The sequence below is a fragment of the Myodes glareolus genome, chromosome 4 (assembly GCF_982192425.1).
Source record: "Myodes glareolus chromosome 4, mMyoGla1.1, whole genome shotgun sequence".
In the NCBI taxonomy this organism is placed as follows: Eukaryota; Metazoa; Chordata; class Mammalia; order Rodentia; family Cricetidae; genus Myodes; species Myodes glareolus.
The window spans coordinates 14630127-14655002 of NC_142029.1; the positions used below are offsets into that span (position 1 = coordinate 14630127).

The following is a 24876-nucleotide window of genomic DNA, read 5'->3' on the forward strand; positions in this document are numbered from 1 at the left end:
GCTAAGGCTAGCAGCCCAGGCTCTGAAGGAAGAGGAAGTGGGTCCAAATGTTTGCATTTATTATAAACAAGGGTACAGAGCCTGGATGCTCAGAAACACACCAAATAGATACAAAGCTAGGGCAGCTGGTGGAACAGCAACCAATAGGGAACACCGAGATGAGGTATTCATGTCTGGGCCAGAGCTACCATCTGGGTCTTCCACCCCCATTTGGTCCAGATAGCCCCTTGGCCCTGGTGTCCCTGTTGCCAGGACAAACTGGACTGTTCTACAGGAGTCAGGTGTCAAGGGAAACAGACTCAGAGGTCAGGAGCCAGGGATTTCAATCTCACACCAACTATCACACATCTGGAGATAGAAAACAGGCAAAATGTTTGGCTAAAAGTAAAGGTACTGCAGAGAGAAACAGGAGCGTGAGGCGGACAGAGGCCCCTTGTCTAATGGCAGGAGCCAGGCCAGCAAAGGCGGAAAGGCATCCCCACTGAATAGCGAGTGCACGTGGCCCTCTACATAGTCCCAGGGACGATACTGAGTAGTTCAGACAACAGGTGGTGGTAGATGGGGCTCTGCCTGCTGTGCTTTGACATCAGGAGCTGACCCATAGCACCGAGCTTCAGCCAGGTCCCTTGTTCTGCCCACCTACCTGCCTCACTGCAAAATGCAGCCAAGCCCTGGGGACAAGCCATGGCCCTGAGCAGCAGCTAGCTGGTTACTCTCCAGAGTAGGACATGTGCCCACAAAAAGCTTACTCTCCAAGTATGACAGGCCATGGCTGGTCACCCTGGGGTGAACTGGGAAATACCTCCCCGCAATGTTTTTAGTTTACTTTAGACTTCAGAAAGTCTAATTTCAAGTGAGAAAGCAGATTGGTCCCACCCCACACTGGTAAGGATTTGTGCCTACCTGGTCAGCGTCAGAGGAAGCCACATGTTTAGACAAGGCACACACACCACAGAGAGCAGAGAGCTCTGTGCACCACTCACTCACACATGACATAATCAAATGGCAGTCAGACAGGTGGGAGGCAGGCTCAGGGGACGGCCTTTGGGGGGTCCATGTAGGCTGGGTTGTACGGAGGCTGGCTGGCAGAGTAGGGTGTAGCTGAACCTCCTGAAAGTAAAGAGGACACAGGTTAGCTGTGGGGACATTGGGCTGCAGTGTAAATGGTCAGGCAAGCTAGCAAGAAGAGACCCTAGGGGCAGAAGCCTGAGATGGGGGATCATGCAGGGTACCCACAGTGGTACTTACCAGCCAAAGTCTCATGATAGGCTGGTGGCCCCATGGGCTGGGCCAGGTAGGGTGGTGGGTACTGCGTTGGGTAGGGTGCTGCTGGCATTCCTGGCTGGGGGGGCATGGGGTGATAGCCCTGATACGTTGGTCCAGGGTAGCTGGGGGCCACACTTGGAGGCTGAGGGTAGGGGGTATGAACCACGGTGGTGGTTGTGGTGTTGGTCACGACAGCTGCAAAGAGAATCCTGATTAGTCAAAACCTTATGACTCCCTAGGCCAGGAGAGGCCAGGCCTGCCCATCCATCCCTCCAGCTTAGCCCAAACAGGATCCTGGTCTGCAACCCTTGCCCTCTCTGGGATCAGCATGTTCAGGCAGGGAGGGGCACAGGCAGGCAAGGTGGGGAAGGGCAAGCTTACGGCGTGGTCGGCGGCACATCTTATACAGACAGCAGCAGGAGCAGGTGAAGCATATGATGATGGTGGCAATGAACAGCACAAAGATGGTCAGGCCAACGGCGACCGTCGCTCCAAACCTGCCGAAGAGCTAGTTACGACCAACGATCCTCACCTCACTGCTCCCAAGGGCACCCTTCTCAGCAACACAGACTCTAAGAGACTTCCCAGTTATGTGATAGAAATCTGTTTCAGTCCAATCCTCACACAGGTAGCAGGGATATAAAGCTCCCCTCCCCAACGCCTGCTCCCTGCACCTTCTTACCTACAACTTTGTCCTCCCCTACCAAGCCAGCAGCTTATGGTTGTCAGGCATATGCCACAAGCCAGGCAGGATGGGATCAGAGTCAACCAGGCTGCCAAGTGCGGAGGAGCCCCAGCTCAGCTCACTGCAGGCTGTGTGACATCCAGGGCTGCTCCATGGTTAACTAGCATGGATCCATCCCAGGGCAGCTAAAGGGAGGCAGCAGTACTTTCTGGAAGAAGCTGCCTCCCTGTCCTAGCCAGGCACCCACAGAATAGAGGGTCTGCCCTTTGACAGCAGCTGCATAGGCTGAAAGTTCATCTCTTCCCCCAAATAGTTCCCGATAGCAGACAAGGCCCCCAGTTATCCTCCCATAGTCCCTGGGCCCACGCTGTGTCCTAATAACAGACAAATGTTTGCTAACTGGAACAGGCACATTCCAAATGTGAACTCCAGAACATCTGCCCCTCTGAGATCAGAGAGGAAGGATGTAGGTACAACCCCACCCTACATGAGGCTTCCAGCTCACAGCCACAACAGGGCCTCTCGACCGAGGGACAGACTTAGGGACAGGGCCCCCATACTCCAGGGCTCCATAACTGGAGCCTTCACCAACCACGTGGCCCAGGACAAGCATTTAAGACAGGACCAGAAGCATAGGTGTCTCCCTGAGCAGTCAGAGACAGGAAAGGTCGAAAACACATTCACACAACTGGTGGCATGCAGCGGAAGGGCCAGTGTCTCTCTGCCTCTCTATAAAATGTGCCACGCTCACCCCATGTTAGCCTCCGCCTTCACTCAAGGGGCTCCCGCAGCCCAGGACTTCCCCTCTTTTCATCAGGGGCCACTCAGTTTCAATCTCCTCCCCTTTCAAAGAAAAGGAAATCGAATCTTCTTTCTCAGTCTTTCCCAGTCCTGACGTCAGCGGCAGGAAGGACAGACTCACAGGCCCTGTAGCCACCCTCTTAAAGACACAGCATGAATGACTCAAACACCATCTACAGCACCAGCAGCCAGAGAAGCACTGAGAAGGGCTGGAGGGGCAGGCAGAGGCCCCAGGTCACTTTCCCAGCCCTGTGTATCCGGCCTCTAACTGCAGCCTAGCCCGGGCCCTGAGCTAGTCTGCTCGCCTCACCCCCCATCCCCCACAGGCCTGAGCATGCAGTGGGCAAAGCGGGACCTGTTGGCTCTGGCTGACACACAAGCAGCTGATCCTCCTCTCCCACTCCCTGCCCCTGCCAGGTCTGATCATGTATCCCTGGTTTTGATGCCAAAGGCTCCCCCAGCCCTGGGAACCACAGGATGCTGTTTCTCGTAATCACTAGTGACATGGTGTGTACCCACCTTTCTGTGGGTATAGTCTAAGTATGGTTAACAACTAAAATCTAGGGTTTGTCTAACCGGAGAGTAAAACTTACAAAAAGGAGCCAATTTCAATCTTTAATTAAAAGTTTAGCTAGGTGTGCTATCACACAGGTAATAGTTGAAGTCTGGAGGCTGTTGAGGCAGGATTATGAGTTCTGGGCAAGCCTGAGCTACATAGAGAATTCCAGGCAAGCCTGGATTATACTGAGAAACCCTGTCCCCCAAAAGCTGTCCTCTAGGTCCATCTCCGCATGTTCTTCTCACCTAAACCTTGGAGACGAGGCCCCTCTTCCCCAATCCCACTGACGGCCTGCGCCTATCTGGCACCCCTATGAAGGGCTGGGCCTGTCTACAGAGCGGAGGCCAGGGAAGCCTGTCCCTCTACCACTCTCTTCTCTTGCTCCTTGCTGGCAGGCAGCTGCTGAATGCCAACAGCCCACCTCCACCCTGGCCTCCCAACATCTGTCCAGGAAGTCACAGCCACTCCCAACGGCTGCCTGCCATGTTGACACATGTGTTTTTTTCTCAGTGCTCGCTTTGTGATGGTAACAAGATGACAGTTCAGGAAGGTAACATGGAAGCTCATACCTGTAATTCTAGCAATCAGGAAGCCGAGGCAGGAAGACTACACATTCTGGGCTAGTACCAATGACATAGTGAGTTCCAGGCTAGCCTGGGCTACAGAGCAAGAGGCTGCTTCAAAACAAACAAACAAAAATACTGGGGCTACAGCTCAGTTGACAGAGCACTTACCTGTATAGAGATAAATTATTCCAGTCCAATGATGTCACGCACTTAGAGTGCTAAGACTCGCAACTAGGCAGGGGTGCTAGGTCTCTCCCCGCCACCCCTCAGGCTGGCAGCTGGCCTGCCAGTCTCGGAACTCAGACTTGGAAAGTTGCAAGCGTTAGCTTTGTAACCAAGTCCCAGATATTCACTAGATGAGGCTTTGCATTCCGAACCCACAGGACGGGAATCCTAAAGAGCTGGGGACTAACCTATACCAGTCATTTTAGCCTTTTCCCTATGCTGGTGCCCTGCTCTGCAGAACCGTCTGTTAAAAACTGTTTTACTTTCCCTAGTCTCTTGAATTTGTTATCATAAAGCAAGGCTCTTGTTTCTCCCACCTGCCACACGGGAGGCTCTGGGTTCAACCCGCAGCACTGCATAAACTCAGGGTGAGGATGCGCTCTTGTGATTTAAGCACTGGGAAGGATCAGAAGTTCAAGGACATCCTCAGCTACATACCTAGTTTGTGGTTAGCCTGGGCTACAAGAGACTTTGTCTCAGGAAGGAAGGGAGGAAGAAAAGGAAGAAAGAAAGATAGGGCAGGAGCCTGGCCAAGAAGTGTAGGGCTGGGAGAGTCAGGGTCCTCTCTGAGCGTGAGGGGAGAATTACAGCTGTGCCCCCTCTCCCTACGGGGCCACCCTGATCCTGAGGCTGAGAGGCCAGCACAGTGACTGTGAGCCACGAACATGACTGAGGCACTTCTGCTGTCTCAGCACCTTGCCTCGACATCACACCGTCCGTCCCCTCACGGTCATCACCTCTCCACCACTAGCATGGCCACCATTATGTCACCTCCATCAACCACCCGACTACCTCTGCCTCATCACCTCACAGGACTGTGGTCGCCACTAAATGTCACTTCCTCCTCTTGTTACCTCTTCCATCGGTACCTGCCACTCCACTCCATCACTCAGGTCATTATGGACCCCTCCCCTGGACCTTCAACTATCTGTCCCAACCAGGTACCCCCATCATCGCCCTCCCCAGAACACAGAGGAAACCCAGCTCCCTGGAGGTTCAAAGGTCCCAGTGGGCAAAAACGGTCACAACATCACTGGGACACCATCCAATGATTCTGTGCCATTTAGGTAGGTAAAGGCCACCCCTAAGCCCACCTGATCCCTTGTTACTTCTGCCAAGAAAACAGACCCATCCAAAAGGCTTTATTTACCCTGACATGGGGTCACTGTCAAAATCGGATCGAAATCTCAGCGCCGAACCCAGCTGCTCGAATGCCTCCGTGGCGGTGGAAAATCTGCTAACAGAAAAGAGAAAGTTCCTGAGCAACACACTGGATCCCCATCTGCACACATGACCTTCCCAGAATGAACAGCGTACACACCAGGAGGGATCCGTACGCTCTTCCCCAACACACCAAAGGCAGTCTCCAGGGCACAGTACCTATGAGGCCAGAAAACAGCAGATCTCAAACTTAAGATATGCAACGTACATGCCCCTGACCACAACAGGATGGAGGTGGAAACCCAGAGCAGAGGGCTGCATTGCTACAAAGCTAAAAAAAGAAATGCAGGGGAAAAAAGACCACTACCAACTCTTTCCACTGGAGACGGAGGCAGGAGGATCACAAGATTGAAGTCAGCCCGGATTGCATGACAAGATGTTTTCTGCGGAGGGAATGAAGGGGAAGGAGGAAATGGGAGAAGGGGGGGGCGGGAAGAAAGGAGGGGCGACACAGAGAGGCAGTTACACAGAACGGAATGAAAATACTATAAGTCAAAATTCAGCAAGCGAGAGTCACGGTGATGCAGAGCTGCAATCCCGGCGCTCAGGAGGTAGAGACAGGAGAATCAGGAGCTAGGGTAGGCCTGTGCTGCAGGAGACCCCATCCCAAACAAAACAGACCACAGGCATCAAACAGCTTAGCTAGTTTTGAAGAAAATGAACTTCATTACTAGATTATGTCAAGGACAAAACATAGTAAGCCACAGCTGGGCATGGTGACTCATAATCCCAGCATCCAGGAGGCTGAGGCAGGGGTTGTCTAAAATTCAAGGTCCTTTTAGGCTACAGACTGACTGGGGGGCGGGGGGAACAAAGCTAGACATAGTAATACATGCTTAGAATCCTAGCACACAGAGGAAGGACGGTCAGAACTCAAGATTATCCTTTGCCACGCAGCAAGGTCAGAGCAGCCTCAACTACAGTAGCAGACCATTCCAAAACACAAAAACAAAAAAGCCACAACTGCAAACACACACACACACACACACACACACACACACCCCAAGAAAAGTCAGGTGTAGGGTGTATGTCTTCACTGGGGAGCCTGAGGAGGATTTGGAGTTCAAGGGCATCCTGGGCTACATAATAAAACCCTGTCTTCTCTTTATTCTTTTTTTTTTTTCCTTTTTTCTTTTTCTTTTTTCTTTTTTTTTTTTGTGTGTGTGTATATTTCAAAACAAGCTTTCTCTGTGTATCTTTGGGTGTCCTGGAACTCACTCTGTAGACCAGGCTGGCCTCAAACTCACAGAGATCCACCTGCTTCCGCCTCCCAAGGGCTGGGATTAAAGGCTTGCGTCACTACGCCTGGCTATTCTTTTTTCTTAAAAAATTAATTTTGGAGCTAGAGAGATAGCTTGGTGGTTAAGAGTACTGTTTGTTCTTCTAGAGGACTCGAGTTCAATTCCTAGCACCCACATGGCAGTGCACAACTGTCTGTCATGGGCTGGAGAGACGGCTCAGTGGTTTAGAGCACTAGTTGCTCTTCCTGAGTTCAATTCCCAGCAACCACATGGCGGCTCACAACCATCTATAATGAGATCTGGTGCCCCCATCTGGTGTGTAGGTACACATGGAAGGAAGGCTGTATACATAATAAATAAGTAAATCTTTTTTTAAAAAAATCCATTCCCTGTGGGGGGGGGTGTGAGTGAAAAAAAAAAAGTGTGCACCACTATGCTTGACTGCAGACCCTATCTTAAATAATAAAATAAAATCCAGGGTGAAGTCTTCAGAGAGCAGGGCTAATAGAGGCTGGGAACAGATGAGAGTGGAGATGTGCCTGCTACCCAAATCCTCTTCCTGGCAGCTTCCCAGTTTCTCTGAAGGACAGCTGAGAGGTTGAGCATAATTTCCAGAATCTTTGAGAGACCAAGGTAGGAAAAATTAGATCCACCAACCACAAAATGAGGAGGCCATGATGATCCTGTACACTTGGACCAGGACCTGAGAAGCTGTGTCTCACAGGACGAGGGAAGGACAGGCCTCCCTCCTAAGCCTCCACACCAGGGCTGACCTCCCCACAGAAGTAACCTAAGTCCTCCGAAGAGAGCTCCTGGTTCCAAGTTCCTCCAATCAGGTTTTTCCTTTTCCTTTTCTCTTTTCTTTCTTTCTTTCTTCCTTTCTTCCTCTTCCTTTTCTTTCTTTCTTTCTTTCTTTCTTTCTTTCTTTCTTTTTGTTTTGTTTTATTTTTGGTTTTTCAAGATAATGTTTTTCTGTGTTATAGCTCTGACTGTCTTGGAACTTACTTTGTAGACCAAGCCAACCTCAAACTCATCAAAGGTCTGCCAGCCTCTGCCTCCCAAGTGCTGGGGCTAAGGGCTCGTGCTGCCGCCACCACCCTGCTTTCTTACTAAATTTTCATTCCCTCTGGTTTAAAAGAAAGGAAGTGGATCTGGAGAGTTGGCTCCATAGTGTCAGACACACAGCTAGAGACTTTCAGGAGCACTAAGAGTAGATACTGCAAGAAAACAAGAGCGATACAGGGACAACGAAAATATCCACAGGGACCAGGCATAGTGGCGTACATTTTTAATCCCCAAATTCGAGAGGCAAAGGCAGGAGAATCTCTGTGAGTTTGAGGCCAGCCTGGTCTACAAAGTGAGTTCCAGGCCTGCCAGGACTGTTATACAGAGAAACCTGTCTTGAAAAACCAAAGAAAGAAAAAGAAAACAAATAAACAAACAAAAAAGTGAGATAAAACAAAAAAGGTTCACTTAGCTCTGAGCATGAAATTAGCAGATGCTGAAATCAAGGGACAAGACACCGCTATTAAGATTTACTTACTATGTACACAGTGTTCTGTCTGCATCTATGCTTTCAGGCCAGAAGAGGGCATTACTATAGCCACCATGTGGTTTCTGGGAATTGAACTCAAGACCTCTAGAAAAATAGCCAGTGCTCCTGAACTCTGACCCACTTCTCCAGCCTAACAAAACACACTGTTTAAAGAATTCACAGAGGGGCAATCTTACCTAAAGCAATCTACAGATTCAGTGCAATGCCCATCAAATTCCCAGCAAAATTCTTCAAAGACCTCGAAAGAACGACACTCAACTTCATTTGGAAAAGCAAAAAATCCAGGATAGCCAAAACAATCCTGGACAATAAAAGAACTCCTGGAGGCATCACAATCCCTGACTTCAAACTCTACTACAGAGCTACAGTACTGAAAACAGCCTGGTACTGGCATAAGAACAGACAGGAGGACCCATTGAACAGAACTGAAGACCCAGATATTAATCCACACACATTCGAACACCTGATTTTTGACAAAGAAGCAAAAAATATCAAATGGAAAAAAGAAAGCATATTAAACAAATGGTGCTGGCATAACGGGATATGTATAAGAATGAAAATAGATCCATATCTATCACCATGCACAAAACTCAAGTCCAAATGGATCAAAGACTTCAACATAAAGCCAGCCACACTGAGCCTTATAGAAGAGAAAGTGGGAAGTACACTTGAACGCACTGACAGAGGAGACCACTTCCTAAATATAACCCCAGCAGCACAGACACTGAGAGAAACAATTAATAAATGGGACCTCCTGAAACTGAAAAGCTTCTGTAAAGCAAAGGACATGGTCAACAAGACAAAACAACAGCCTACAGAATGGGAAAAGATCTTCACTAACCCCACATCAGACAGAGGTCTGATCTCCAATATATACAAAGAACTCAAGAAATTGGTCATCAAAAGAACAAATAATCCAATTTTTTTAAAAAAAAAATGGAGTACAGACCTAAACAGAGAACTCCCAACAGAGGAATCTAAAATGGCTGAAAGACACTTAAGGAAATGTTCAACATCCTTAGTCATCAGAGAAATGCAAATCAAAACAACTCTGAGATTCCATCTTACACCTGTAAGAATGGCCAAGATCAAAAACACTAATGACAACTTATGCTGGAGAGGTTGTGGGGAAAAGGGAACACTCCTGCATTGCTGGTGGGAATGCAAGCTGGTACAGCCCCTTTGGATGTCAGTGTGGCAATTTCTCAGAAAATTAGGAAACAACCTTCCTCAAGACCCAGTAATACCACTTTTGGGTATATATCCAAAGGATGCTCAATTGTGCCACAAGGACATGTGCTCAACTATGTTCATAGCAGCATTGTTTGTCATAGCCAGAACCTGGAAACAACCTAAATGCCCCTTGACTGAAGAATGGGTAAGGAAAATGTGGTATATTTACACAATGAAGTACTATACAGCAGAAAAAAAAATGACATCTTGAATTTTGCAGGCAAATGGATGGAGCTAGAAAACATCGAGTGAGGTAACCCAGACCCAGAAAGACAATTATCACATGTACTCACTCATAAGTGGTTTTTAAACATAAAGCAAAGAAAGCCAGCCTACAAATCACAATCCCAGAGAACCTAGACAATGAAGACCCTAAGAGAGACTTACATAGAGCTAATCTACATGGGTAGTAGAAAAAGACAAAATCTCCTAAGTAAATTGGGAGCATGGAGACATTGGGAGAGGGTTGAAGTGGAGAGAAGAGGCAAGGAGGGGAGCAGAGAAAAATGTAGAGCTCAACAAAAATCAATTAAAAAAAAAAGAATACACAGAGGAAGCCGGGTGGTGGTGGCACATACCTTTAATCCCAGCATTTGAGAGGCGGAGGCAGGTGGATATCGTGAATATAATTTCAAGGCCAGCACCTGGTCTACAAGAGCTAGTTCCAGGAAAGGCCCCAAAGCTACAGATAAACCCTATCTTGAACAAAAAAAACAAAAAAACAAAAAAACAAAACAAATACACAGAATATACAGAGGCCAGGGAGACAGCTGTAGCCGCCAAGCTGCCTTTAGTTCAATACCTGGGGGGAAGTTCAATAGCATGGTGGAGGGAAGAGCTGGCTGCTGGAAGTTGTCCTGACTTCTACACATGCACTAGGCATTCATGTGCCCATGTACATAAAAAACAAGCCTGGCGGTGGTGGTGCACGCCTTTAATCCCAGCACTCGGGAGGCAGAGGCAGGTGGATTTCTGTGAGTTCGAGGCCAGCCTGGTCTACAAGAGCTAGTTCCAGGACAGGCACCAAAAACTACAGAGAAATCCTGTCTCAAAAATAAAAAAAAAAAAATGAATTTTTAGCCAGGCGGTGATGGCACACGCCTTTAATCCCAGCACTCGGGAAGCAGAGGCAGGCGGATCTCTGTGAGTTTGAGGCCAGTCTGGTCTACAAGAGCTAGTTCCACGTCAGGCTCTAAACCTACAGAGAAACCCTGTCTTGAAAAAAATTTTTAAAAAATTAATTTTTTAAAGTGTTTAAAGAATAGACATTGGACCAGGCAGTGGTGGCGCATGCCTTTAATCCCAGCACTCAGGAGGCAGAGGCAGGTGGATCTCTGAATTTGAGGCCAGCCTGGTCTACAAAATGAGTTCCAGGACAGACAGGCCTCACAGAAAAACCCTGTCTCAAAAAATCAAGAAAGAATAAACAATAAACACTGATTGTTTATTGAAGCCAAGATTGGGCCAACGAGATAGCTCAGAGGTAAAGGCACTTGCTGACAGTTAGCATCTGCTCGCTACATGCTGTGCACAGCAAATTTACACATACAAAAAGTCATAAGCAAAATGTAACAAAAAGAATAAACGGAAACTACCAAGAACAACTTAAAGAGAGATTAAAGACTTAGAAACTCTGAGAACTTGAAGTACCCTATAAAGACAGCAGAAGCGGTTTCTAAGCAAAGGTGGAACCCGGTGACTGCCCTGACTGCATGGGAAATGCAAGAGAGAGTTTGCATTTCAACTCAAAGATGGGGTTTTAAAGGAAGAAATCAAAACGTTAAGAAAAATGAAGGTTCAGAGTGTAGATCGGTGGCTCTGTTATCCTAGCTCAGAGGTTTGATCCCCAGCACCAAAAAAGAAAAAAAGACATGGAAAATTCTCAGCCTATTTATATTGTAGGCAGTAAGACTGCAGTCCAAAGCCCACCCTATATGGAGATTAGAACAGGTGTACACCAGGTTAACCCAGCAGAAATGTTGCCAGGTGGGACTGAAGGAGGCAGAGACAAGGGTGTGAGGGACACTGCAGGACTCAGCTCCCACAGGACCTGACCCTAGTGCTATGCCATTGTGTGCCACGCTCCAGGACAAAGAGAAGTCCTCAGCAACAATCTAGAGCCCATGGAAGCTGCATGGCCTAGGTGGGAGGGTGTAATGCTTGTCACAACAGGTCTGCCGGAGACCATTCTCAAGCCTCAAAGCCTACTGGTGGTCCTGACTCGGTGGCGCACACCCTTGGAGGCAGAGGCAGGCAGATTTCTGTGAGTCTGAGGCCAACCTGGTCTACATAGAGAGTTCCAGACAAGCTAGAGCTACACAGTGAGACCCCGCTTCAAAAATTCAAAATAAATAAAGGCAGGATCTGGAGAAATGGCTCAGTGCTGTTCTTACACAGGACCCAGGTTTGGTTCCCAGGCCCTAGATGGTGGCTCACAACTGTCTGTAGCTCCGGTTCCAGAGAAACTGACACCCATTTGTGTACTCTTTGATCACTGTACATACATGGTGCACATACATACATACAGGGAAATACATACATGCACACAAAAACACTTACACATAAAATAAAAATAAATCTTATATATAAATAAATATTGTGGACACTGCCTGAGAACCAACATCTGAGGTCTCCTCCAGTCTCCACACACTTGAGCCACATGTGCACACACACGTGCACACACATCCTCTCAGCATCTGAGGTCTCCTCCAGTCTCCACACACTTGAGCCACATACATGCACATTCTCTCTTTCTGCCTCTCTCTTTAACCGAGTTTGCCTTGATAAGTTTGGGGCTTTCTTTCATTAATTTTATGTATCTGAGTGCTCTATCTTCATGTACAACTTTGTGCCAGCAGAGGGCACCAGATCTCATTACAGATGGTTGTGAACCTCCGTGTTGCTAGGAATTGAACTCAGGACCTTTGGAAGAGCAACCAGTCCTTGCTTTTAACCGCTGAGCCATCTCTCCAGAGGCCCCCCCCCACCATCTAGCATCTTTCTTGCCGGGAACTGTTACTTCTTACAAATCTTCCCCAAGTAAATAAAGAGATAAACAGCGGCTAGGCTAGTGAATTCAGTCGGTCAGCACGTGGTGCTGATAAATCAATTAATGAAAAGGTATTCTGAAAATATATGCTGCTGAGTGGCTAAGCTGAACTAGTTCACACATGCATTACCTCACACACTCAGCATTTTCTGTGAGAAGAACATGTAAAGAGTCTATTACCTTCTCAAGCATGACAGTGCATGCTTATAATCCCAACATCTGGGAGGCTGAGGCATGAGAATTGCCGAGAGCGCAAGACTACCATCAGCTACATAGTGAGTTCAATACCAACCTGCACTGATCATCTCCAAAAAAGGGGGGGACCCCCCCAAAAAAGTCAACAGCATTAACCAAAAAAGCTACCATATATAATTAAATCTCAATTAAAAGATTTACAAGGGGGCTGGAGAGATGGCTCAGTGGTTAAGGGCATTGCCTGCTCTTCCAAAGGTCCTGAGTTCAATTCCCAGCAACCATATGGTGGCTCACAACCATCTGTAATGAGATCTGGTGCCCTCTCTGGCCTGCAGGCACACATGTAGGCAGATATTGTATGCATAGTAAATAAATAAATAAATAAATAAATAAAAGATTAACAAATCAGGGCTGGAGGAAAGGCTCAGTGGTTAGGAGCACTTGCTGCTCTTGCAGAGGGCCTGGGCTTTATTCTCAGCCCACATAGCAGTTCATAACTCCATGGTAATCCAATGACCTCTCCTCACAGGTGGTGCACAGACATGCAGGCAAAATACTTATGTATATAAAAATAAGTAAAATAGAATACAATGATAACCAAAGAACCTTGATTCACAATTCCATCTATTTCTTTCAAATACGTATTTTTAAAAGAAACACATTTTGGATCTTCAGAGGTAGGCATGTGCACACACATGCATAAAGAAAATCAAAGCTGGGGCTTGAGAATGGCTAAGCACTGGCTGCTGTTCCAGAAGACCAGGGCTCAATTCACAACAGTCTGTGGCCCCAATCCTATGGGATGAGGCCCCCTTCTGGCACCCAAAGGTACTGCATGTCATGTAAGACAGACAAACATGTAGGCAAAACACTTATACACATAAAGTGAAAGAAAAAGTCAAAGTTATATAAAAGTTAAGATAACAACTACTATTTGGGGGTTGAAAGAGAAACAAAGAGTGGGCTTAAGGAGCCTCTGAGTTGTTCTAAAGATTCTAGCCTCAATCCAATGATAGATTACAGGGTTGCACATTTATTTTGTACATAGTATATTACGTACAATATAACCATATAAAAACTTCAGTCACGGAGCTGGAGAGATGGCTCAGTGGCTAAGAGGACTGACTGCTCTTCCAGAGGTCCTGAGTTCAATTCCCAGCAACCACATGGTGGCTCACAACCATCTGTAATGGAATCTGGTATCGTTTTTCTGGCACACATGCAGCAGAACACTATATACATAATAAATAAGTAAATCTTTTTCTTTCTTTCTTCTTCTTTTTTTTTTTTTTTTTTTTTGGTTTTTCAAGACAGGGTTTCTCTGTGTAGCCTTGGCTGTCCTGGAACTCACTGTGTAGACCAGGCTGACCTGGAACTGGAACCCACAGAGATCCACCAGCCTCTAACTACACTCTCTCCCCCACAAAAAAAAAAAAAAATTAATAAAAACTTCAATGAAAATCTAGGCATGGTGGTGCACACCTTTAACCCCAGTATTCAGGAGGCAAGAGGATCGCTGCAAATTCTAGCCCACCTGGGTCGACATAGCAAGTGTCAGACCAGTGACAGGTATATACAGCCAGACTCTGCCTCAAACAAAGGAGCCATGAGGTAGCTCAATGAGTTAGGGCTCTTGCTGCCAAGCCTGGCAAACTGAGTCTAATCCCTGGGACAGACCTGGTAGAAGGGAAAGAACAGACGGTTGCAGGCTGTCCTCTGACTTCCACAGACGACCTGGAGCACCCGTCCACCCATCCACGTGTGCACCTTTAATCCCAGCACTCGGGAGGCAGAGGCAGGCGGATCTCTGTGAGTTCGAGGCCAGCCTGGTCTACAAGAGCTAGTTCCAGGACAGGCCCCAAAGCTACAGAGAAACCCTGTCTCGAAAGACCCAAAGGGGGAAAAAAACAAAACAAACCCAGAATTGTGTGATCTGAGCCGTTATAAAACAGTATCCAGACAGCAGGAACCAGATGAAAACATGGGGAGAAGCTGAGAGTGCTGGACTCTGGAGACGCACATGTCTACTGGAGGTCCAGGGAGAAAGGAGAGGGGCAAGAGCAGTGTTTCAATATGGCAGACAACTGTCCAGAGTTAGTGAGACAAGCTAGCCACAGATTTTGGGAGTTCAACAAGCCACATAAATAAAGAGAAGTCTGTAAGCCAGGCAAGGTGGTGTATGCCTTTAATCCCAATACTAAGCAGGCAAAGGCAGGCAGATTACCACAAATTAGAGGCTAGCCTGGTCTAAATGAGCTCCAAGCCAATACAAGAGAGATCCTGTCTGAAAAAATAAGTAAAGGAAGGCTAAAATTGGGCAAACATGAAGTTCAGGAGTGTGTTCAAGGCCCTGTGTTGGCTTCCTAGAACCACAAAAGAAAACTAACCCCTTACCCTTCTATTTCTTGAGAGATTAAAATGAAAATGAAAGTGATTTTCAAGCTCATGTCTCAGTGGAAAGACAAGAAACTGAGAGGCAGTGCAATGGGGAAAAGCCACCAACCTAAGTTAATACTATTTTGAGGCTTTAATTTTACATTTAGTATGCACACACATGCGGAGGTCAGAGGACAATTTTCAGGAGTCAGTGTTTTTCTTCCACAGTGTGGGGCCCAGGGATTGAACTCAGGTCATCAGGCTTGGTGGCAAGCACCTTGACCCACTGAATCATTCCAACAGCCCATTATAAAATATTACTTTAGGGGCTGCAGAGATGGCTCGGCAGGTACAAGCACAGGCTGCTCTTCCAGAGGACCTGGGTTCGATTCCCAGCACCAACATGGTTCACAATTGTGTGCTAACTCCAGTTTCAAGGAATCCAGTAATGTCTTCTTCTGCCTTCCACAGACACCAGGTATGCTGGTGGTAGACATACATGCAGGAAAAACACTCAGACACAAGAAATAAAAATAAGTAAAATACTGTTTTAGAATGAGATACACATTATTTACCACATTAAGAAAATAAAAACAGAAAACTCAAGACAATCTCAGAAAACAGAAGAAAAGCATCTCACAAAATTCAAATTCCTCTCTCTAAAACTCCTGGAAAAGTAGAACAAGAAATGTCCTCAACATAAAACAGGATACCTTCAAAAAACTAGCATTCAACCCCTAAAACTGGAAACAAAACATAGGTATAAGGCTGGAGAGACAGCTCAGCACTGATGAGCACTTGCTCCTCATGAAGACTAGAGTTCTGTTCCCAGAAACCATACACAGCCCATAACTAGCTGTAACTTCATCTCCAGAATACCTGACATCCTCTTCTGACCTCTGAGGGCACTGCACATATATGGTACACATATATACATGCACATAAAAGTAAAAAAAAAAATTAAAGACATGGCTATCTACATCTCTCCAATGCAATAAGGCATGAAAAAGAAATAAAGTAATAAGATTGTAAGAGAAGCAAAATAAAGAGAATAAAACCAAACAGAAATAGAAGAAATTTAAAAGTACAAAACAAGAAACTAACAGAAAGCTAAATAAAAAGGCAAATATAATTTCATAATATTAACAATTACAATACATGTGATGGCCCTTTTTGAGGTGCTATCAACTGAACCTGGGGCCTACTGTACTACTGAGCTCCATCCTAGGTGATCTATGACATCTAAATGGAATAAATGCACCTGCTTTTTAAAAAGTGACTGTGTGCTGGGTTTAACGCATGCACCCACAATATCTACTACTTAGTAATCTCAGATGGGAAGGTTGTGTGGACTAGAAAGATGGCTGAGCCGTTAAGATGCTCTTCCAGAGGACCCAGGTTTGATCCCCAGCACCCACACAGCAGCTCACAACTGTTTGTAATGTAACTGCAGCTCCAGGGGACTCTGGGTTTTCAAGGTACGATACGCACGCGATGCACAGAAATACATGCAGGCAAAGCACCACATACATAATATAAAAATAAGTAACTTTTTAAACATGAAATGATGGGGTAGAGATACAGTTAAGCTGGCAGAGTACTTGCTACCAGGCACAGGCCCTGGGTTCAATCCTCAACCCCGCATCACTCCAGATGGTGTCGGGCACTCCTGTAATCCTAGCACTTGGAAGGCAGAGACAAAAGAATCACAAGTCCTTGGCTACATACAGCATTCAAAACCAGCTTGGGCTGTATAAGACCCTACCTTAAAATAAGTTTTTATCTTGGGCAGTGTTATTACATGCCTTTAATCCCAGCATTGCAGAGGGGCAGAGATAGGTGGATCTCTGAGTTCGAGACCAGTCTGGTCTTACAGAAGGAATTCCAGACCAGTCAGGGCTACACAGAGAAACCCTGTCTCAAAAAAAAAAAAAAACAAAAAAACAAAAAACCCAAAGTTTTTTTTTTAAATTAACATAATGAAAAAAATTAAATACAATATCTCTAAGCCAAGCATGGTGGTACACACCTTTAAACCCAGCACTCAAGACTCAGAGGCAGGTGGAGCTCTGGGAATTTGAGGCAAGCCAGGGCTATATAGTGAGACCCCCCCCCCAAAAAAAGCCATCCATAAACTATAAGGACAAGTAATGGTTATTCTTAGTGACCATGTGGCGTTTCTGGGGCATCTGGCAGTCCCACGCAAGTCCCAAGAACTTCTTACAAATTCCTGAAGAGCAGGAGGAAGGGGTACAAGCAAGTCCCAAGAACTTCTTACAAATTCCTGAAGAGCAGGAGGAAGGGGTACAAGGACCTCACTACCGCACTTCTGATGTTAGCAGCTTTGGGCTCACACCAGAGAAGGACACCAATTGTGGTAGGATAACCTTTTTATACTCTGTAAAGCTGTCTCTGCCTGAGGCACCTTCTGATTGGTTTAACAGAAGCTGCAGGACCTCTGAGCAGAGAAAGAACTGGGAGGAGCAATCTAGGAGCTCAGATTCCCTCCAGCTGCCCAAAGCAAGTCAGGTGTGCCATACTGCGAGAAGGTAAAAGTCACGTGGCAGAATGTAGCTTTAAAAATATGGGTTACTTAAGTTATAAGAGTTAGTTGAAGACAAGCCTAAGCTAAAGGCAAGCTTTCATAATTAATAATAAGTCTCAGTGTCATTGTTGGGGGACTGGTGGTCCCGAAGAAGGCCTGACAAGACCTACTATAGACAATTGTCTTATTAACACTGTATTGAGCTCAAAAAGTAAGGACATTCATTGGAACGCCCCCAAAAACATGCCCATAAAATAATAATAAACTTTTTAAGAATACAAACAAAGGAATATACCTCAGACACAGACTAGGATGCCCATGGGATGGGAGGGGAACAGAATGGCCAAGAGAAACTGAACACAGATGGTGCAGTCTGGACTTGTGGAAAACTGACAAGCTGCGAGCTACTCGTATAACCACTATGACTCTAAATCTGCAGCCAAGGCCAAGGAGAAACACAACCGGATGGTGTGTGGCACATCTGGGTCCTCACCAATGACAGCAGCCTAAACCAAAGATGGAATAGAAACACATCCGCTCGGCCGGGAGGACACAGCCCAGCTCACTTTGCGCACACATCCACACCCTGTGCCTTGTACAGCACACACACAGTGTGGGGCACGCTCATAACCAGGTGCCCACCCTGAGGACCTGTAGGTCAAAGTACACACCCAGAGCCAAAGCCAGCTGAGGCCACTGGGCCCAGCACAAGGCTGAGTGAAACAGAACCCTTGAGGGTGGAGGGTGAGGGGTGGGGGGCGTGGCAGAGTGGACTAGCTCTAGGTAAGGAGCCCTGGAACAGGGCCCCCACACACTCTGGTTCAATGCAGAGCCCTCTGTCTTGAGAGGCCAAAGGGGCAGGGCACTCTCCAGGAGACAGACTGCAGTTTCTCACCCTCCGCCTCCCCTCCTTGCACCCACCTGGCCTCGGACGCGGTACACACGTCCTCACTCCACTGGACTTTCTTCAGCTCATCAGAGCAGCAATACTGGCTGGAACAGGAGCCGCAGCAGAAATCAGGACAGAATTCTGGGATCAGGTCGTCTTCGCCAACAGGCCTGCATAGCTCACCATGGGCTGAAGCAGAGAAACAAGCCTGTTCCCCTTGTCCCATAGGCCAGGTCTCATCCACACCCCAGCCAATGACAGTGATTTCCCCAGTGCAGCACCAGGCAAGCTTTAGGCCACCCCAGGAGACCAGCCACCTACCAAGCCTTTGCCCTCCTCTCCTTGAGGCCATACTGAGGTGTATTAAAAGATGCCCTCCATCTCTTAGCAGTTCCTTGGTTTCCTGATAGAAAACTGACTTTCCTACTTGAAAGTCTGATGGGACTACTTGCTCTCAGAATCCCCCTTGATTAAGACCTCAAGGCAGAGAATCAACTGCAAAGGCCCAAGGCGATTCCCCTTTCCACTTCAATGGACACCATTCGGGCCTGTCCCCCACCTGAGACTCCACTCCACCTTCAAGGCCTTATTCCAGGCCACCTCCCAGAAGCTGCCATGGTGAATAGAAACACACCTGCAGGCACAGGACTATCCAATATTTAATTCTTATTACCTCCATAGCAGACTCACCTGCTGGGCACACATGGGCAGAGAGAGAGAGACAGAGACAGACATGGGGAGGGAGGGAAGGGGAAAGGAAGGGAGGGGAGGAGAGGAGAGGAGAGGAGAGGGGAGGGGAGGAGAGGGGAGGGGAGGAGGGAGGGATGGAGAGAGGCCTGACTCTCAATAGAGCACTGCTACCAGCAGGCTGAATCCTAGCCCATGCACAAGTATCCATAAAGCACTCATCCCTAGGATAGGCGTACAGCGGGTGTTCTCAGTGGCACCAGGTGACACCCTGTAGCCCTCACAAAGCTCTCAGCCTAAGGGCAAGTGATACCCTTGCAAATCTCAACGAACAAGGTCATGCTGAGAGACGTGGGGAAGGGCACGGGGCTTTGGCTACTCACGGGCTTTGCAACACTCCGGGAAGATGCCACACACATGTCCCGGTGTGTCATCAGACTCCACTAGCAGACCTGGAGGCCACACACAGGAGACCCCCACATGCAACCCATCAGATGCTCTCTGTGGACAATCGCTCAAGCATGGGTCTGGATGCAGTCCTGGTCCAGCACAAGGACCGTGGTTGAAAGGCCCAGCCAGAGCAGTAGAGCATGTGCCCTGGGGCTGTCAGGAGGAGCCCCGAGGGCAGAGGCACTATGAGACTCGGAGGAAAGGTAACTTGGAGGTAAGGAAGGCAGCATTTTTGTTGTTTTGTTTTGGTAGCACCATGTAGAACCTTGCTCTGGGCAAAACTGTAGAATGGGTATTTCTGACCCTTGCAAACCCAGTTCAGCCCATTGGGCACCGGAAAGGGAGGACAGCCACAGCCACAAACCAGGCTGTGCCTGAGTCAGGCTGAACAGACTACACACCAGTGAGACTCTCTTTTACGGCGGGTCCCACTGTGTGGCCCTGGCTGGCCTGGAAACTCACAACCTAGACCAGACTGGCCTCAAACTCACAGGGATCCTCCCGCCTCTGCCTTCGGAGTGCTGAGACTAAATACAAGTACCATCTTCTGGCGCTCACACCCGTGGATCTTTCAGGCTGGGCCCCAGGTACAAATGCTATTCTCAGCTCCAGACACCGAGCAAGGCTTTCTAGGCTGGAGACCCACCCTCCCACAGGCTCACTCCAGGGGTAGGTTCACTCTGGGTGCAGGACTCTTCCTTCTCACACCCCCCCACCCAGGTCCTCCAAACTCATGTCAGCTTTCAGGAAACACAGTTCCTTTCCTCTAGGAAGTCATCCAGTCCACGGAATCATTAGCTTCCCATGGCTGGGCTGGGAGCTGTTCCAATTCCCATCCCAATAGGTCCCCACCTACCCTCCCAACCGGAGTCATCCCTCTGGGGTGACAAGGGACAGCGGTGTTTCCTCCCCACAAGAGGCCAGCCTCGGGGCCCAGCTTCTCCAGGGAAACAAGGGCTGTAGAGGCAGCGGATGGCGGGCTGCCAGCCAGGAAGCAGGCTGCAAGGGACAACCTCTGCAGGAGGGGCCAGGCCACCCTGAGGTCCTCCTACCAGGAGCTAACTAACCCCAGGCGGGGAATCCTGCTCCAGCCCCTGGAACATGTAGGGCCTACCCACTATGAGGACAAAACAAAGGTGGCAGTCTTCCGGGGCAGTATCAGTCAGGGGGGTAGGGGTGACAGGATGAAGTCAGTGATGGGATTTGCAGATGCCCCCTCTGTTATCAGGGGCCAAGTCGAAGCACTCCAGGGCTGGTGCTGTCCGGCTCGTTCCATAGACAACTAGGGGAAGTGTCTGACCCGACCCAGTCCCCGAGCAGCGCACACCGCCCCCTCCTCCCAGGCTCACCACCCGGAGGCGGCGGCAGCAACAACAGCAGCAGCAACAGGGTCCGAGGAGCCGGCGCCAGGTCATCCATGGTGAGACGGACGGACGGACAGACGGACCAAGGACCAAGCACAGGGCCACGGTGCCGCGGCAACCTCAACGACCCGAGTGGCCCTAGCCTCTTTGCCCCGCCCCGGCCGGTTCCCGGAACCCCCGCCCCAGAGGAGGAGGTGGGAGGGAGGAGGAGGAGGAGCAGGGAGGGAAGGGAAGCGGCCACCCCTCCCAGTCTGGCCGCTGCTCTCCCGCTTTCCGTCGGTGAAAACTGGAGACAGGTTTTCCCAGGATTGGTACACCCAAGTTGCTTTCTGCTCACGATACTTTTGTGGGGAGACCCCCCGCCCCTTGCAGCTGACTTAAGGGCTGGGACAGGATCTCCGTGGCAACGTTATCCCAACACTTGAGCACCAGCTGTGTGCAGCTGGTATACTTGTCCCAACTTTGCCTTTAGGGAAGCTGCGATTTTCTCGCTGGCTGGAGCCTCACACAGATTCACCGATTCACCTGAGGACCATGAGGAGTGATGTGATGCGCTGTGTGTGTGTGTGTGGGGGGGGGAGATAGTACTCAACAGATTCTTCAAGTTCCTTCTAGGAGATTTCCAGGACCTCAGTCTGAGGACAGCTCTGAGATGACACCTCCCTATAACCTCCCCCACTCTCTCCATCCCCCTCTCACCCCCCACCCCCCCACCTAGGCCCCCAGCCCAGGAAGCTACTCACTCTTGCCCAGGGAGTCTATCCTGAGGGTAAGAGCTAACAGCTCGCAGGGCACATACATGCTACCTCCTGAGAAAGCTCTGACAGGCCTCTTCCCCTCCTGCGAGAGGGAGGTGTGGTGTTCTTGTACTGCCCAGCACCTAGAACAGCTAGTATTTCCTCCTCAAGGCTGAACCCACGAACCGTCTGCAGTGGACCACTTGAGACAGTATGTACTCAGCACTGCGATCCAGCCCTAAGGAGAGTCTGGGAGGGCTCCCCCAGGTATCCTGCCTACAGGATTAGAGGGAACCAGAAAAGGAAGCAACACAGGCCCATAAGGCAAAACTAGTTCCTTCTGGTCAAGACGCTGAAGTCTCTGAACTATGAGACATGTAAAAGAGTTAATCCGGTTGGTTGCCCGGGTCACAGGATTACCCTGGTAGTGAGGCAGGGCCACCCCTAGGGAGAAAAGGCTCACCTTAAACTATGCTAAAAGATGGGTAGACTAAATGTCCCTTTAATGAAATACTACACCTTTCCTTCCCAGAATTCCTGGCCACAAAGTTCCTACAAGCCACCATGAGGTTCTGTTGAGCCTGCCTCGATTTGTCTTTTCGGATGCTTGTCAGAACATATGTATGCTGTTGCTAAGACTTGCCCTCCATTACCGCGCCAGTGCGGGCTGGAACCAAGAGTCTCAGCGGAGGGTGTCCAGGTTGAATGAATTCACAGAGCACGAGGTTGAGGTGGAACAGCTTCTTTATTGTTCTGCTGGGGCTAACTTTTATACCATGGCACCAAATGAGGAGGGGGCTGCGAAGGGACTGTCACCTGACCCCAGCAGGGATCAAAGAATGATCACGTGCACTCAAACTTCTTTTCCCAACTCCAGGAGCAGAGGGAAGTTATTATGTTTTCTTTGCAGATAAGCACCTCAAATGGGGGCAGGGATATGTAACTCGGGGCTGCAATTCCCACACTCCATGCTGGTTTAACTCAAAGGGAACAGTGGTTTTTCCTTCTCTTCATCCCCGTTCTTCAGATGCAGAAGGGGTTTTGCTTGTTTTTGATAAGGGTCTCACTAAGTAGACCTCACAGAGATGCGCCTGCTTCTGCCTCCCCAGTGCTGGGATCAAAGGTGTGTGCCACCACACTCAGCCAGGTTTTGCTTTTAAGATATAATAAATTTGTCATCTTTGGCTAAACTTTTCTTGACTACCCAACTTTTCCTGCCTTTTAATTCTTAAACTGGTAAAAAACAATGAACCCATTCCTGCATGCCTGGATGGCATCACCAACTCAATTAGGATAAGTGTCCCAGGGCTGGAGGTGGCTCAGCAGTTAGAAGCACTAGTTGTTGCTCATGTGGAAGAGCTGGGTTAACTCCAGCATCCGCATGGTGGCTCGCAGCCAGCCATCTGTAGCTCCATTGCCAAGGGATCCCGTGCCCTCTTCTGACCTCTGTGGTCACCAGGCGCATACGTGGTACACATACATATGTGAAGGCAAACACTCATACACATAAACATAAAAAAAAAAAAGTACAGTTTGTAGCTGCGAACTGCGCGTGGACCTGGCAAGTCAGAACAACACCCAGCGATGCTCAGTTCTGACAGGATGGGGAGCTGGGTGCGGTACGTGCTAGTCCACTAGCCCGAGGGGCCTTCTTCTTCTCGCCCAGCACTTGGGCCCCTTTCATCCGTTTTGGATGATGGTGAGTCAAACACTCCTTCCTTGCATCCATTGCACCTCGAGCAAGGGCTTTTGCTGCAGGCCCAGCTGGTGCAGTCAATGAGCTGCACCCCCAGCCGTGGCAGTGTGGTAGGATGGAAGGGAAATAGCCAAGCAGATATCCACAGGCTTGGAGGTCAAGACTAGACCCTGTTTCGTTCCTTTGGACCCCACCTCCTGTGTCTCAGGTCATCCTGACAGAAGAAGGAATATCCCACTTGCTCCTCCTCAGACTCTGAAGACCCAGTCGTTAATCAGCAGCGTAACCCCCTCTGCAATAGCCCTGCCAATAATACCCCTCTATGAAAACAGCAACAAGTTCCCTTGCCCTGGCCTCCCTGGAGAAAGTCCTGTGTCTCAACCTCATGGGATCTGCCAGAAGATGGAGAGAAACGTGGTACACCTGGAGCCATATTCAAAGGCTCAGTGAAGACCTGGGTAAAGACACCTGCTTGACCACCTGCTCAGCGCCCAGGGCCAATAACGGAGTCAAGAACCAACTCCCACAAGTGGTCCACTTGACCGCCATGTTGAAGATGGCAGGAATAACTGTTCCTTCAATGAGGTCTTTCCTGGACACTGCTGTTTACAGGTGAAAGACCCCCGATATTGGAAGACTCTCACTCAAGCCTCGGGATAACGCGACCCCCCAGTAACTCACGAGAGACCATCCTTGCTGCAATCACACGAGGTTTAATGACAAGACGACAAGACGGGAACCAGTGCACTGGGGCCGAGACTCATAACCCACGCAGAGGAAGAGTTCGACCTCGAGTGACTGGGAGAAGTAGTTTTTATAGGAAGAAACCACACAGCCCAGTAATCCGAAAGGAGGGCAGGGAGGGTGTCACAGAAAATTCCGAAATTTCCAGTGATGATTACAAGGGGGCAACTCCCTGCCTCTCAAGATCATTCTCAAGGTCATAATCAGTTAGTTCCTATTCTAAAAAATACCAATGATAATTACTAGGAGGTGATAATTACTAGGGGGAATCTCCCTGTTTCTCAAGATTATTCTCAAGATTAGAATCTACCTTTATCTTCAGCTAGTTCCTGAAACCCTGAAACTGGCTAATCCTAGATTTCTGATTCTTCTCTTCCTGCTAGATTTTTGGCTCTATTTTCCTGCTAGGGGGATCTGGATTTATCTAGGTCTTTCACAGGCACCCTCTGCCAAGTCCATTTTCTGGCTTCTCAGAAAGCCTCTCCTTCCTCTATGTCCCGCTTCAGATTCCCGCTAACATCCCAAACCTGCTCGCCCAGACATCTCACACTCTTACCCTCTCTCTTTGGGGGACCCTCTCCCTGGCAGCTGCTCCAACACTGCTCTTACTCAGCCTGCCTGCTTTCTTGACTCAAAAGAGCATAGCCTTTTCTCCTCCTCCTCCATCTCTCTCCTGGCAGCTTGTCTTTTCCTTCACACAAATTAAAAGTCTTCTAGTTACCTTCTCAGCCCCACCCCCACTTATTTTTTTTAAATCTAAGAGGCCAGCTGGGCGGTGATGGTGCACACCTT

General features: G+C 48.6%; 1 protein-coding gene across 4 annotated transcripts; it reads right to left on the minus strand.

The window, feature by feature from the left end:
• Positions 1–42: 42 nt before the first annotated feature.
• On the minus strand, positions 43–21064 carry Shisa5 (shisa family member 5). Of its 4 annotated transcripts, none has more exons than XM_048423025.3 (6): positions 20893–21064; positions 18439–18595; positions 5253–5339; positions 1648–1763; positions 1249–1461; positions 43–1110 (listed from the first exon to the last, which is right to left on the minus strand). In XM_048423025.3, the coding sequence occupies exons 1-6, from the start codon at positions 20960–20962 to the stop codon at positions 1031–1033; spliced, it is 723 nt and encodes a 240-aa protein (XP_048278982.2). In that variant the 5' UTR covers positions 20963–21064; the 3' UTR covers positions 43–1030. The 4 variants fall into 4 exon arrangements, with proteins under 4 accessions (XP_048278982.2, XP_048278983.2, XP_048278984.1 ...); XM_048423026.3 differs by having other exon boundaries at positions 5253–5336; positions 20893–21063; XM_048423027.3 differs by lacking the exons at positions 18439–18595; positions 20893–21064 and adding an exon at positions 5424–5450 and having other exon boundaries at positions 5253–5336.
• Positions 21065–24876: the final 3812 nt, after the last annotated feature.